Source organism: Panicum hallii, chromosome 9 (genome assembly GCF_002211085.1).
Source record: "Panicum hallii strain FIL2 chromosome 9, PHallii_v3.1, whole genome shotgun sequence".
Lineage (NCBI taxonomy): Eukaryota > Viridiplantae > Streptophyta > Magnoliopsida > Poales > Poaceae > Panicum > Panicum hallii.
Genome location: NC_038050.1, coordinates 61,452,347 through 61,466,670, shown reverse-complemented (window position 1 = coordinate 61,466,670; position 14,324 = coordinate 61,452,347). Strand labels below are relative to the sequence as shown.

At 47.0% G+C, this 14,324-nt stretch overlaps 1 protein-coding gene across 1 annotated transcript; it reads right to left on the bottom strand.

The window, feature by feature from the left end:
• Nucleotides 1–1,538: 1,538 nt before the first annotated feature.
• On the bottom strand, nucleotides 1,539–8,269 carry LOC112872629 (stomatal closure-related actin-binding protein 1-like). The gene is made up of 13 exons (XM_025935693.1): nucleotides 7,929–8,269; nucleotides 5,975–6,279; nucleotides 5,642–5,770; nucleotides 5,288–5,380; nucleotides 4,685–4,825; nucleotides 4,079–4,147; nucleotides 3,897–3,980; nucleotides 3,376–3,556; nucleotides 3,147–3,263; nucleotides 3,001–3,059; nucleotides 2,526–2,660; nucleotides 2,061–2,210; nucleotides 1,539–1,975 (listed from the first exon to the last, which is right to left on the bottom strand). The coding sequence occupies exons 2-13, from the start codon at nucleotides 6,257–6,259 to the stop codon at nucleotides 1,937–1,939; spliced, it is 1,482 nt and encodes a 493-aa protein (XP_025791478.1). The 5' UTR covers nucleotides 6,260–6,279; nucleotides 7,929–8,269; the 3' UTR covers nucleotides 1,539–1,936.
• Between the last annotated feature and the right edge of the window lie 6,055 nt (nucleotides 8,270–14,324).

The following is a 14,324-nucleotide window of genomic DNA, read 5'->3' as shown; positions in this document are numbered from 1 at the left end:
CCGTTCTCCTTCCTTCCTTCCTTCTCCTCCAACGGGATACGGCTCCGTTGTCAGTGTGATCTTTTTGTGAATACGTGCAGCGACCGCCTGCCTACTGGTAAAGATCTGACTATCTCAGCGAGCATAGGTGCGTACTTTGGTTTCTCAAAGTTCACTTTTAAGATCATGAACAACTATATATGTTGCGTTGCCACACAAGAGGTTTTAGAAAAAAGCGGACCATACCGGAGATGCTTTAAAGTACTCGTTTTGTCAACTTTTCCAAACAAGGTGGACAAACTAATAAGCAAGCATCCCCTTAATTCATTACGCATTCTTACTGGCTCGTCGTCAGGAAACGGCTGCCGGCCGGTCGACGGCCGCGGCGGACCTTTCGCCGGCCGAGTCCCGACTCGACCTGCCTCGCCTAGTTGCCTGCCTCGCCCAAGCATGCCGCGAGTCTTCAAACAGTAGCGTGCTGCTCCGGATGGATGTGACCGACTGGGACTGGGAGGACGACGGGGGGGCCGCAGCCGGGAGATGCGTGCGGCGACCCAGCTGCGAGGAGACAAATAAACAAACCGCGAGGCAGGACTTCTCCGCCTGGGTCAGTCCACGCGCGCGCCGGTCGTCGACCTCGACCCCCTATCTCCTCCCCCCCGTGCGTCTGCCGTCTGGGCCCCGGACGCCGGCGACGCCGACGACGACGAGCTGCGGGTGGCCGGCGGCGTCACGTACCCACGTCACGCTCGTTATATGCCGTACATCGCTCTCCGTCGTCAAAGATACGGCCGATCCGAGCGCGAGAAGATTATCTGACTACTAGTAGTAGCTTTTGTGTTCCCCCCTCAGCTCAATCCATTTGTGATGAACATTTGCTTTTCTCCCTGGAGGCCGGAACCTTTCGTCGGCGAAGCGAGGGGACGAGCTTGCGTTGTTGAGCCGGGCACCCCCGCGTGCTTCTCGAACCGTTGCCAGTTCCTGGCGTGACCGTGGCTGCATTTCGCCATTTGTAAGAGTAAAAGGACGGCGACGTGTCAGTCATCGGGGCACAAGAACTGGGATCCAGACTGAAGCCGCCATCTGTAACAGTAAGTGGTCAGGGCTCGAAATAGACATCGATCGAATAGACGAATAGTATGTGCATCTCTCAGGTGTCAGCGAGTTTTCTGCGAGAATCTCACTCTCATTTTAAACTAGGAGAGATCTACCTTTTCAACCATAGAAACCAGCGCAAGTGTTCTCTCTCACCCACAGGGAGACCTGCAGAATGCGCCAGCAAACCTGGTGATCGATCTCATGAAGAACAATGGCATGGAAACACTCCCCTGCATGGTGACCTCTGAAGAGCAGGCTTCGGGCGTCAGTTTTGGAGAGCTGAGGTCCTGTTTTCAGTTTCAGGCTTAGTGGTAGCTGTAATAACGTTCTGTTGCCTTTTTACGTAAGGCTGGGGCTTAATTCCCTAAAACTACAAAAAAAATTAGAGTTACATATAGACTGTATTTTCAATCTAATCGTGCGGATTGTACCATTGCAGAAGAAAGACCCGCAAGCCGGTATTTGGGCCCGCAACCAGGGCGGGTGGAGAAGCTTTGTTCCCCATGCATACACATTACCTCATTGCTTCAACATCAGCACTAACATACGTCGAACACAATTAGATGTGTACCGCATCAAGCATAGATTACTGCTGCAGCTGCTAGCAACAGATCACAACGCTCGCAACTGACACAACACAGCACAGTGAGATAGAAAGACGGCGCCGAGGCGGTTAAAACTGTGCGCACGGCGCCTTCTTTCGGAAACCTACAACACGAGGACGAGCAGAACAGCCCGGACTGAACAAGGGAACTAGAGAAGCTGGTGCAAACACGCTGTGCACGCAAATGTACATCACTGTACGGGTCGTGGACCGACAGGAGCCGTTGGATTGGCCGAGGAGCACTACAGGTTCCTTTCACCAGGGAGTTTTGTCGCCTGGCCCAGCAAGGATGATCTGCAGCCATTCCACCAAGTTAAGGAAAATTGTAGCAGCAGCATGGGACTAAGATCATGGCGTAGTGCTAGGAGATGGCACATACATTGCAATCTATGGCGAATCGCCGAGCAAGCATGATGGCTGTGTTGCGTTCTCGAGCGGTCTCGAAGGCCAGCACCAAGCTGAGGTCGTTGCTGGGTTGCCAAAACATTGCCTGCGAGGCTGCTTCGCCACCACCTCTAACACCGCATAACTGTAACAAACAGCAAGGCTTTATGGGCAGGCAGAAGCTTCTCACTTCTCGACTTGGACTGGTAGCAGTATTCAACAAGAGCAATATGCCAATACCAACTCATGCTTATAAGCAAACATGACTACTATAGTGCAGGGTACTAGTGAACCATGAGTAGTATATGTTTCAACCAACTGAACTACCAGTAACATCGTTGAAAACCATTGTAGGCATGCGTTTTGCCATAATAGATGCATGCATTATGTAGCACAATCCTTTCAGTCACCATCTAAACCCAGAAGAGAAGATATGATGTTACTCATGTACTATACATACCTGCATTGATGAGGAATAGAATTCCTTGGCAACTACTGACTTCCCTTTAGTAAGTCTCATCCGCAGCCTTCCAACATTGAGAACATGAACCGACTCTTTTGGCTGCTCAATGCCGTTCAATTGAAGCACAACAACCTGTCATAATATACAAAACAAGAGGCACCTAAGAACACCCGTTCAAGGTTCTAATAGTTGTGCCTTGAGTGTTCAAGAAAAAAATAGTTGTGCCATGATGGGATTTGAAGCATGGCTAGGTTACCAGCAGTGTCATTCAAATTAAGAGCAGCATTACATGCTTAAGAGTAGTGCATGTGCAGATTTTTTTTTCAAAAAAATCTTTAAGCTAATATACTGGTTATGATGGTACGGACTACTTATCAGATAAATAGGAATACATATTTAAAAAATTTGCAACCCCAACATGGCATATGTGCAAAAGAAATGCTATAAAGTGGTATAGGATGTGTGATCATACATTGAACTCAGTTTCAGGTTTCCTTACGAGTGTCTCCACATATTCCACCAATCCAGCATCTGCTAGCAATAATAAACACAATACGTCATGCAATAACCCAGACATACAGATAATAATCCTCGCCAAGTATGTTCAGTCAAACAAACCAGGGTCTACTGGCCCAGCTGTCTTTGCTACTGCAATTTCACCGCCAACATCTATTTCAGCTTGCAAATAGCGCCCAACATCATGTGGCTCTAGGGCGTATACTGGTCTTGTGGCACCTAAAGAGGTTCAATCACAAAATATGTCAAAGGCACTGGCACTCTGAACTTAATATGAAGATGAGAGAGAAACAGAAACAGAGACAGAGACAGAGACAGAGCATAATTCCACCTGAAATGATCTCTTTGTTGCTTTCTTTTGGGTGTATGCGGAACCACTGGATTGAAATATTTGACAAGTCCATGTGAGTACCACTGAGAGCAACTATACGTAGCACTGATCCTAAGCATTGGAGACCCTCCAAATCAAATGATGGGGTACCATTTTCCTTTAACCTTTTATGCAGTTCCAACTACCAAAAAAATATTTTGAAGTCAGTACTGTAACACAGTTATATTCTACCTGGAAAAAGATCAACCACTGAAAATATTCCAGATGTTGAAAATAGAAGAGGTTTGAGCTTGGTAGACACACAGAAATAACAGCAGAACCATAGCCCACGTGGAATAAAAGAAGTGATATGTATGCATCATGCTTCTGAACAGTATGGTGTCTTTGCACCCATTCATGTTATTTGTACTAAATAATTTCCAGTGCATTACACAATACAACTGACAAAGTATGGTTCCAACTTTTATCCTTAAATATGAAATATATGCGGATATAACTGAAGCCAGCATTTGTAAAGATACCTCTTTCAAAAGATTAACACAATCCGTGGACTTCTCAGCAAATGTCTTACGTAAAATTCGTATTTCATTTTCCAGATCCATCGCCTAGAGAACACAAAATGTATCATGTGATCATATTGATGAAAGAGTATACAGACCCCGATTGATATACTGAGTTCTACAGTAAGCATGATCATCCCTACCTTGCTGGGCTGATGCAACATTTTGATCCTCCGAGCTTCTCTAGCTTCTTTCTTTAGTTCCTCCATGTCCTTCCAAACAGCAAACAGATACCACATACACGTTCATAGTTGAAAATGGAATTAAAATAAGATTATATATAAATTTGAAATGATGTAAAACTCTGAATGAACACATGTATATGCAAATGGAATAGCTTCTGAAAGTTCTGAATAATAGCATGACACTAGGTATTTGCATAATGGAAAAAACAAATGGAAATGCATGTTTTAAGTCCAATATAGCTAATAATACAGTTGTCGAATTGAAACTATGGAAGTATCTTCCAGGTTATCCCAACCTGTACAGATGTGCTGAAATGAACTTTCATGTAACTAAATTTTAGAATGATGCATGCAATTATCCAGTGAGATAAGCAAATCTTCAGAACTGATCATACTGTGTTTCATAGATAAAGCAATTATAAGGAATAACATATTGATAAAACAAGATAAGATGTATCAACAACTATATTGAAACTTCACTTAAACTAGAGGCAGAAAATCAAGTTATGCATTAGCTTGTAGCAAGGTAATGATTATGAACAATTTCTAAGCTTATCCACATACTTGCTTCCCGGTACTTTGGGACATCTTCTCGTGCTCCTGAACTGCTTGTTGAACTCTTTGGACAGCATTCTTAGCACTTTCTATCTCTGTATGAGCATTAGCTCTTTCTTCTTCAACAATTCTCTTTGCATCTTCAGAAGCCTATGAGCAAGATTAAAAAGGATCTCTCACTCTCAACGAATAATAACATTAAAGAGGAGTAATGGGTAGCTAAACCCATAATGCTTGGATGCCTTTTATGCTGAAAGAAATGAAAGCCAAAACACAATGTTTAAAATGAGTTGAAAATCAAATCCTACATAACGTAATCTGTGTTATGCTTGCATAGTATATATATGACCGCTGAGCCACTTTAAATTACATTAAGTCAGGTGAAATTAAGGATTAGGAATACAATAAGATTCATTTTTTAGGCAGGTCTTGAACAGAAATGGCTAAAAAAGGCAACCTTGGAGATAAACATGTCAGTGGGGAACTATAAACAGTGCAATATGAATGAATCATGACAGTAAGAACTTCGAAATATTTCAAGTATATAGATTTTGATTCCTCAAATTATTATCACTCACATTTAGATAAGTTATACAACAATGTGGAACACACCTGCTTTAATGATTTTGCTAATTTCGTGACCTCTTCTTTTTGCTGAAGCAACTCAGCTTCTCTTTTGGAGAGCTGAACTGCAAGGATCTCCACCTACAGAACAGTATACCCCGAATCAAATACAAAATGAAATAGGAGCACCACTTCAGCATGTTGCTGGAAGTTTCTTGATGAAAGTAATTCAATGGAATAGAGGAAATACCCTTACACAATGAACTAGGCAATGTGGAGTACATTTTTTAAAGAAATGTATAATATACTTTTATGAAGATATGCCATTAGATACTAATTCATGTCAAGGGGAAATATAAATCTAATAAAAAGACATTTGGCAAAGCATATGAAGAAACCAACCATAGATATAGACTCCTCGATTTCATCCTTAGTTTTGCCTGTCACCCGGCCTCTCAGTGACTCTAATACACTCTTTAGATTCTTCAAAAGAATATCCCTCTCCAGCAATGCTACTTGTCTCCATTTAACCTGTCAGTTTGTGAAAGTCAAGCAAAACATTTTGTGTTATATGTTTGGCCAGGCATACAGTTATTGGTAAAGTACATTAATCACAGAAAACATCAGCCAATGCACTACATATTTGTATAATCACAGAAGCATGAAAAATGGTATATGTTATTGAATTAATTTAAATAATTTGAACATGATGCACTGAAATGTAAGGGTCTGAACCTCATTGGACAACAGTGTGGCAGTGTTGAGACCCTTCTCAAACTTCATTGCAAGTTCACGGACAGAGAGGCGCTGACGACGATCAAGTAGATCTGCAGTCTCCTTTGCAACAATCTCCTTGAGAGGTGGCATTTCTGGACCATCGGCCAGTTTGATCACGATACCATTTGAACCATTCTTGTAGGTAGGAAATTTATTTCTGATGATATTTGCTGGGCGCAATGGCCCTGGTCGTAGGGTCTCAGTGTGTGTCTTGGCCCCATAAAGAGTTGCAGCCTTCGTCATCTATGAAATACGGCGCAATCCTGATCCACAAAACAAAGCATTGTTCATGTGTAATTCACAATATATTCTGTATATATATGTCATGTGGATGGACATTTGTCATTTAATGATTTGTTTTGCTCAAAAGCATGCCACAAAGAAAAGAATAAAGACCGAACAGAAAAACTAGCACAATGGAATCCAAGAATGTAAAGGTGGGTGGATACAGGCTGGATGAGCAATAAAATAGGGATGACCTAATTGTTTTTAGCATGTCACTGCAATAAAATAAACTTTGAAACGAGCTTATCTTTGAGATAACAAAGAAACAAGGAAACAAAAGGTCCATTTTAATCAGGAAAAAACCTGTAATTTCCAAATACCTTTTAACAATTAGCACCAAAAGAAAATGAAAAGATATTAAGCACTCACAAAAAGAAGTCAAAAAAGGCTGATCATCTAGCAGCAAATACATGGAGCATGAATGATTGCAGCCTGCAGGTGGTTGGGAAAAAAAAGGCTGATCTTGATTGCAGCCTCCCATACTGTCTACAGAAATCTCTAACAGCAAATTTCAGTACTAAGCTGAAATTAAGACCAGAGTGGAACCGACCACTTTTGACATCGCTTTCTTGAAATCCACAAAAAGGGCAGTTAGAGGACGGCAAGAATGCAACTTTATCAGTGAATAAGAAAAGCATTTGTGCTTTACAGTTGGGAGTGGGCCACCGTTGTTTGTTAGCAAAACAGCAAGTGCTTAGAACAGAGCTAGACTGCTAGAGAGGTGGCTGAAAGCAGGGGAATGGCATCTAGTGACACAGAAGATCAGAATTTCCTCACATGACAACCTCCCGTTCCCACCTCATTTACTCCACATGCAGAAAGTCAAATAAATTACCAAATCAAGAATGCGATCTGAAGTTACTCGGGGGTAGATCAAAAGTACAGCTAGATGAAATTATACACAGTGGCAGCTTCAGTTGTAAGGACCCTTCGCTTTGAAAGAAATAGCGGTACACTACACTAGAGCAGAAGTACATAACCAAGTCATTAGAACTACGTAGTTGCTTAGCCCCTTGGTTTTGCATCCACTTGAGCTTTTTTTTTTTGTTGTTTTCTCAACAAAAACCTCTATCAGCAAGCGAAATGAAGCCAGTACGACCATTTTTCTTCTCTAGTACGCCAGAACAATTATTGACGTAGACCCAAAGATAAGGTCGTATTTAGACCAAACAATACTTAAAATGAGAATAAACGGAGTTTAGGTTACTCCTACTAGCCCCCAAAGTGCGAGTACTTCAACTTGCAAGCTCTACAGGGGCCCATCAAGAGCGTAAACAAATGCACTCCAGCTGTATCACCGAACTAATTCGGACTCCACACGGCATCCCATTTTATTTCACGTCTCCGAGTCCCAGGAGTAACCACCCAACCGCTCCGCGGGAATGCGAGCCCCGGGCTTCAATCTTCTCCGCTGGCACTCCGAGAGGTCGAACTGAGCGTCCCGGTGATGAACACAGGGCGAGAAGAAGAACCTTAACACACTAGCAGCGAACGGAGCGAAAAGATCCAAACTTTCCGCTCCCCGAGCAGCGAGTGCACCAAACAAATCGCCAAGCCCAACAAAAGGCACACCAAAATCCGCGGAGCGAAAGGGATAATGATCGATACCGAGAAGTCAGTAACTAACCCTCTCCCGATGAACGCGCCTTCGCCGCGGCTCGGGCGGCCGCCTCCCACGCCAACAGAGCTCGAATCGAGTCGCAGGACTCACAGAAGCAGCATGGAGAGAAACTGCCGGCCGCGGAATCGGCAGCTCCGCGCGCAGCAATGGTGGCCGCTCCGGCGAGACACCTGCGGCGAGATTGGGGATCTTGCGGGGGCGAGGACTCGATGGTCGGATGGTGTGGTCCGGGCCAGCGGGGGAGGGGAGGTAGTTGCTTTTCTGCGCGGGTTCTGCTCGGTGCTCGCGCCTCGCGCTCTCTCTCCTCTCTCTTCTCTCTCTCACTCTGGTAGGGGGGGCTAGGCTGGCTGTGGGAGCAGGGGAGGGCGGGTGGCAGCTTTGAATGGCAATCTCGGTCCGGGGGCATAGCGCATCTCTTCTTTGCTAGGGCCACACTGCACAACGTGCATCTTTCTTTGTTGTTTCCTGGTTCACAAGGCAGGGCCATGGGTAAAAAAAAAAGCTTATATTCTCGCTTTTGTACGTTATATACTGTGTATTTTGCTTTACTTTATTTCATACTAACACTACAACACATTATAAGCTTCCGTTTCGTAACCCTAATACTAATCATGTGGCGGTCGTACCAGTCTTCATTGAGCACTACCCAACGTTGGAGTTGTGATAATCCTAGAATTGAAATTGATGAGTATGTGTTGTCTCCCCTTGAATTTATCTTTTCAACCCCTTTTGTGTATTTTTTTTCAAGCATACAAAATCAAATGGACAAAAAGGAAAGAATAAAAATAGACCACGTTTGTCTATATTAAGTGGAAATAATGATACCACTCCATGAATCCTTAATATTACATTTATAGAAATAGTTATGATTTATGAAGCAAGTTTTCCTGTTTTTCAGTGGACAGTAGCTTCATCATGACCATCAAGATTTCAAGCATTTAAGTACCGGAGGAAGTGAGAAGGTGCCTCGTTAGCCATTCAACAGCTCCTGATGTACTCCCTCCGTATCAAAATATTTATCACTATTAATTTTTTCTTACAACTTTAACTAATCATCTTATTCAAAAATTTATTGCAAACATATAAAAAATTAAATCATGCTTAAAATATCTATAATAGTAAAGCATATCATAAAAAAGTAGATGGTATTTATATAATTTTTGAATAAGACGAATGGTTAAAGTTATAAAGAAAATCAACGACGATGAATATTTTGATACAGAGGAAGTACAAAAAACATACGTAGCATACATGTGCATATTACCTTATTATTACAAGAGCGAGAGATAAAACAAATTATAAACTCAACACGGTTCCTGCTAAGCTCATCAATAGTAGCTAGAATTTGAGTCACCTCAGATCTCCATGCCTTCAGGTTTATAGGTTTAATCCACAGGCTCACAACAAGCACCATATTAGATAGGGAATAAATATAGTTCAAATCGATTGTTTTGAATGAAAAATCAACATGCAACTTCATAGTTACAAAAGTCGATGACGTAGCACTATGGAGTTGACTGTGAATCTTTAAAATTCCGATCCCCAACCCACAATGGGTTTAAAGAAGCGGAAAAGGTTATTCTCAACAACGACGTTTGCATTTTCTTTTTTCTAATATGAAGCTCTTGCTATGCTATTGCTTTAGTTTTCAGAATTTCTCTTTTTCTCGACGATAACTGTAACACCCTGAAAATTTTCGCCCGAAGTTTTCACGCTAAATTCTTCGTTTCGCCGAAATCCTTAACCCCCCGAAACCCTAACCTTCCCGAGACCCGAAACCGGCAACCGAATCCAACCGCAGTCACGCCATCTTTTCCTCGTTCCGCGCGCAAGCGCCGCGCGCGCATGGCCGACCGGCCGCGGTCACCGCCGCGAGTTCCGCCGCGCGGTCGCCGCCGTGAATTCCGCCGGCGCGCGCGTCTTTCCCTTTCTTTTCTCCCCATTCTTTTTCTCTCCCTCTTTCTCTCTTTTTCCTATTCTTTTCTTCTTTTTCCTTTTCCCTTTTCCTTTTTCCTTTCCTCCTCCCTTCTCCTTTCTTCCTCCCTGTTCCCCTGCTCCCGAGCCCCACTGCCGCACCGGCCACCTGCACGCCACCGCACGCACGCCACCTGCTCCTGTGCGCGCACGCCGCCGTACACGGCCGCGCCGCCGGACCGCGCGCGCATGCGCTCCACGCGCACGCGCACTCGCGCACGCCACCGCCGCTGGCGCCCCGGCCTCGCCGCGCCCCCCCCCGCCGCTGTGCCGCTGCCGCGCCCCGCCTTGCCGCCCGCGCCTCCCCTGTGCCGCCTCGCCGCTCGCGCCCCCCCCCCCCTCTGTGCCGCACACCGCCGCCCGGCCCCCCCCACGTGCACGACTGAGCCCCGGACGCCATTAATGGCCGCCCGAGGAGCCGCCCGCCGGCCACCGCCTTCCCCCTACCGCCGGCCGCCTATAAATAGGCCCGGCCGCAGCCCCGCCCCTCCACAAGCTGCGCCGCCCCTGCCTGCCTCCTCTCCCGCGCCCAGACCGCCGCCACCCGAGCCGCACGGCCGCCGCCGCCTGCCCCACGCCGGCCCGCCGCTACGCGCCGCCCCCGCCCAAGGAGAGGGTAGGAACGGGATCCCCTCGCTCCCCTCTCCCTTTTCCCCCATGCGCCCGAGCCAATTAGGCCCTAGGGCCGCCGGATTTGGGGCCGGCCGAGCCTCCCCATCCCTCCTCTGTTTCACGTGGTGAGGGGAGGAAGAGGAAGGGCAGTTTTGCCCAAAACCCCCTCCCTTCTCCTCTATTTAGTTAAAAGCCCCTCCACCCTTTGACACCTTTGCGAAAAGAACCTATTCCTTTTGCTATTTCCAAAACTAGACCCCCCCGTGATATAAATTTAATTTCAAGTAGATCCCTCGCACTTTTTGTTATGCCTCCTATATTTCCAAGATTTACAAAAAGGCCCTTCTGTTTCTAGAAAGTTTACGAGCAAGCCCCTGGACCCCCGTTTAAGCCCTGAAACCACCTTTAGCGCGTCATTTTATGTGCGAAACGACCCCCGATTGACCCGAAACTTTTACCACGCCCTTCCTAGTATAGTTTTAGCCATTGCCATTAAGAAACCACCCAGAGATATTGCCCCTAACTCCGTAACAAATTATTTCCGATTCAAGCCTATCGGTAAAAGCTTTTAGTTCTTTCGCTTGATTGTGGTCTTGTTTGCGTCGTAGGACACGGAGTGAACGACGAGGTTCCCGACCGCGACCAAGCAACTGAGGACCAGTACTGCGACCCGAACCCGAAGGACAGTGCTCCGATCAGGACTTCCGCAAGGGTTTGACGATGGCAAGTTCAATTCCGCCCTTTGATGCATGTTCCTGTCCTAGTTTTTATAAACACAACCCAGTGGCCTGTTTTATAAAATTGCATTGTTTTGCGTGTTGAAAACATGTAGGATAGCCACCCTTGCCGTGAAGCCATACCTTGAATACCTGATTTTATAAAGAAAATGCGTGTGTGTGGGAAAGGTAAAGTGTGGATTTGAGAAACGAGTCGGACGGGATGGATGGCATTTCTGTGTGAATTGCCGTTGGTGTGCTCGTACCTGTGTGGTTGAGCGAGGAAGGGAGATATCCATCCTGTCACCCCTAAGGACCCGAGTTGATGTGACATCTCACCTAGCTTCTTGTCGTGCGAACCACTTGACCGTTGTATGGGCAACGGCTTAGCATAAATCCCACTAGTTAGCCTGATAGCCATCAGGAGAGCTGAGAGCAACGGGTGATCAAGGAGACGGGATAAGCTCTGTGTGACTTATGCCCCGGTTAAACCTCGGTGATAGGTCGAATGACCCCTTGATGGATCCCGTGGTGGCTAGTCAGGTCTAGCTAAGGTGGGTAATGGCTTTGTTGGGATCTGCACCGGCACTAAGGTTTCGTGCTGTGGTACCCCACCTGTGGGAAAAGTTGCACACCTCTGCAGAGTTAAACCTATTCGAATAGCCGTGCTCACGGTATTGGGCAAGTTATGGTGTGGTCACATAACTAGTGATTCTCTCTGGGAATGAACGGGCTGGCGTGAGTTGTTTGGAAAGTGTCCGGCAGTTGTGCCGTGTGCTACGGCGGACGGGGAGTCCGGTAGCAGTTTAAAACTTGGATCCTGTATGGATCAAAATCGTGTGCTCCTTGGTATTAGAAAACTCGTTTTGGAAATCGTTTTTAAACGGACCTTTGCATACAGTTGAGTTTTCACAAATGAACCATAACCTATCCTTGGATATCCTGTGCATATGATTACTGTTATACCCCCTCCGTGGGTGTGATTGGACTTGCTGAGTACGTTTGTACCCACCCCTCTCTTACTTTTACAGTGGAAGACCCAGACTACATCCCCGAAGACAACGAGTAGGGTTTCGTCCTGCACCCAGTCTTGCCTGTGGTGAGGCCACCGTTGGATTCCGCATGGCGCAAGACTCTGATGATCCTTGTTCGTAGCTAGTGTAGTTGTGTGGGTTCTGGTTGTAATCCTCGCGATAGTGGCGCTTCACTGCCCATTACCGCGTAGAGTTGTACGGTGATGTACCATCTGATGTAATAAAAGTGTTATCAGCCTCCTGGGACTGATAAAGTAACACTTTTAAGTCTTCCCTGATGGGGGGACGCTTCAGGTGGTATCAGAGCCGTAGGCTGGCCGTAGGATGTGACCCTAGGAGCGAAACCCTTTTCAAGCCCTAGGATTTGCGCTGGCTTAGCTCTTTTCTCACACAAGCACTCACCACTGGTTTTACCCTGTTCCAGATGGCTGACAATGGATGGGTCAACGGAGTCTGCTACGCAGAGCCTGCCTTCCTAAGTTATTGTTGCTCAGCCTGGAACGCGTTGGGGTTATGGAAACGCCGGAGTACGCCTACCGAGAATACATCTCCGGTGGCACCCTTCGGTGCGACATAATGGTTTTTGTGGAGAAAAGCACCCGCTACCCTGATGTGGACCCTTGGTTCATCTCCACCACTGGCTTTCGCTTCCCCGACACCTATCGAAAGGCCGCCCGCAAAGCCCTGCGACGGCTGCGTGTGCTCTACAGGCACCATCTTCAGCGGACTACTATGGGGTTTTTCCCACCCGCTGAGGGACGAGGACGCACTTGGATTGCCCGAATGAGGGGCCTTGGACGAGAAGAAGAGGATCTCGAAGATACGGTTTCCCACCTGTCCATCTACCTCACTGGCTTGGATGCACTCTGCCGCGAACAGTCGGCACAACTGAAGAAGCTAATCCAGGGGATTGAAAAGATAACCCAGGAGCTGGAGGAACAACGGACAAGAGCTGCAACCGCCGAGTATTCCTTAGCCGCCCTCCAAGCCCAGATGCAAGAATACGAGAACCGCAACGGGATAGGTGGATGGATCGAAGAAGAAGAAGAAGAACCCATGGAGACCCATTGGGATAAGGGTACACAGACCGAAAAACGAGATGGATCGGTTCCTTCCAATAAAGAAGCGCTCTATCAGGGACCGAGGAAAGAATCCCCATGATAGGATTAGCACCCCTAGCAAAAACCCTACCCTAGTGACCACGTATCCATGAAAACTGTACCACCTTTGTTGTAATAATAAATATCATCTACTCGCTTTTGCACCTGTACCAGGTTGTTTACCCTACTTCTGTTTCAGATGGCTGAGGAAGGATGGACCCAGGGCGATTGCCAAGCTGCGCCTGGATTCCCCAGCCTCTTGATCAACACCCTGGAGGACCTTGGCGTTACAGAGCGCTCAAGGTACTACAGCCGAGAGTACGAGCACCATGGTACCCTCCGCTGCAGGGTGATCCTGGTCATCGCTAGGAGCAACCGCTACCCCGACATCCAGCCCTGGCGGGCGACCGCCACAGGGTTTAGACACCAAGACACCTACCCCTTGGCCGTCAGGAAAGCGCTCCGTTATTTGTGCCGGATCTTTGAAGAACACCTCGCCCCCACGCCAGCGAAGTTCTTCCCGCCGGCCATCAGAACCCCAGTCTGGGAAGCCCGCATGAGAAACTTGGAGCGACGACGCCACGAAGAAGGCCCCCTGTACCAAGTGGCTACTTACCTAGCCGCCCTGGACCAACTCTTTGATGAGCAAGCCAACCTTCTAAGGGAGCAGACCCATCGAGCCGAGCAAGCAGAGCTCGCGGTGAGGATACAGCAGATCCGAGCCGCCCACGCCGAGGCGAGAGCCGCAGCCGCGGTCAGTAGCGAAGCAGTCGCCCAAGAGAGCCTCAGGCAGGCCCGAGACCGGCGTATGCAAGATTGGACCCAAAGTGGAACACCAGTCCCGGCGATAGGGGAAGACCATGTTTTGCTCGGGACACCCGTCATAGGGTGGGGATCACTCTTTGGGAGCACACGAGCCCCACCCGAGAATCCTGAAAGTTCTGCTGCCGCCGACGAAGGGGATGC

Excerpts from the sequence above, each read along its gene's own strand:
- LOC112872629 (XM_025935693.1), bottom strand. The coding sequence starts at position 6,259 with ATGACGAAGGCTGCAACTCTTTATGGGGCCAAGACACACACTGAGACC. Across the intron at positions 4,826-5,287 it reads TAGCAAAATCATTAAAGCAG|GCTTCTGAAGATGCAAAGAG; the intron begins GTGTGTTCCACA and ends TCTTGCTCATAG. Across the intron at positions 3,981-4,078 it reads TGTTGCATCAGCCCAGCAAG|GCGATGGATCTGGAAAATGA; the intron begins GTAGGGATGATC and ends TGTGTTCTCTAG.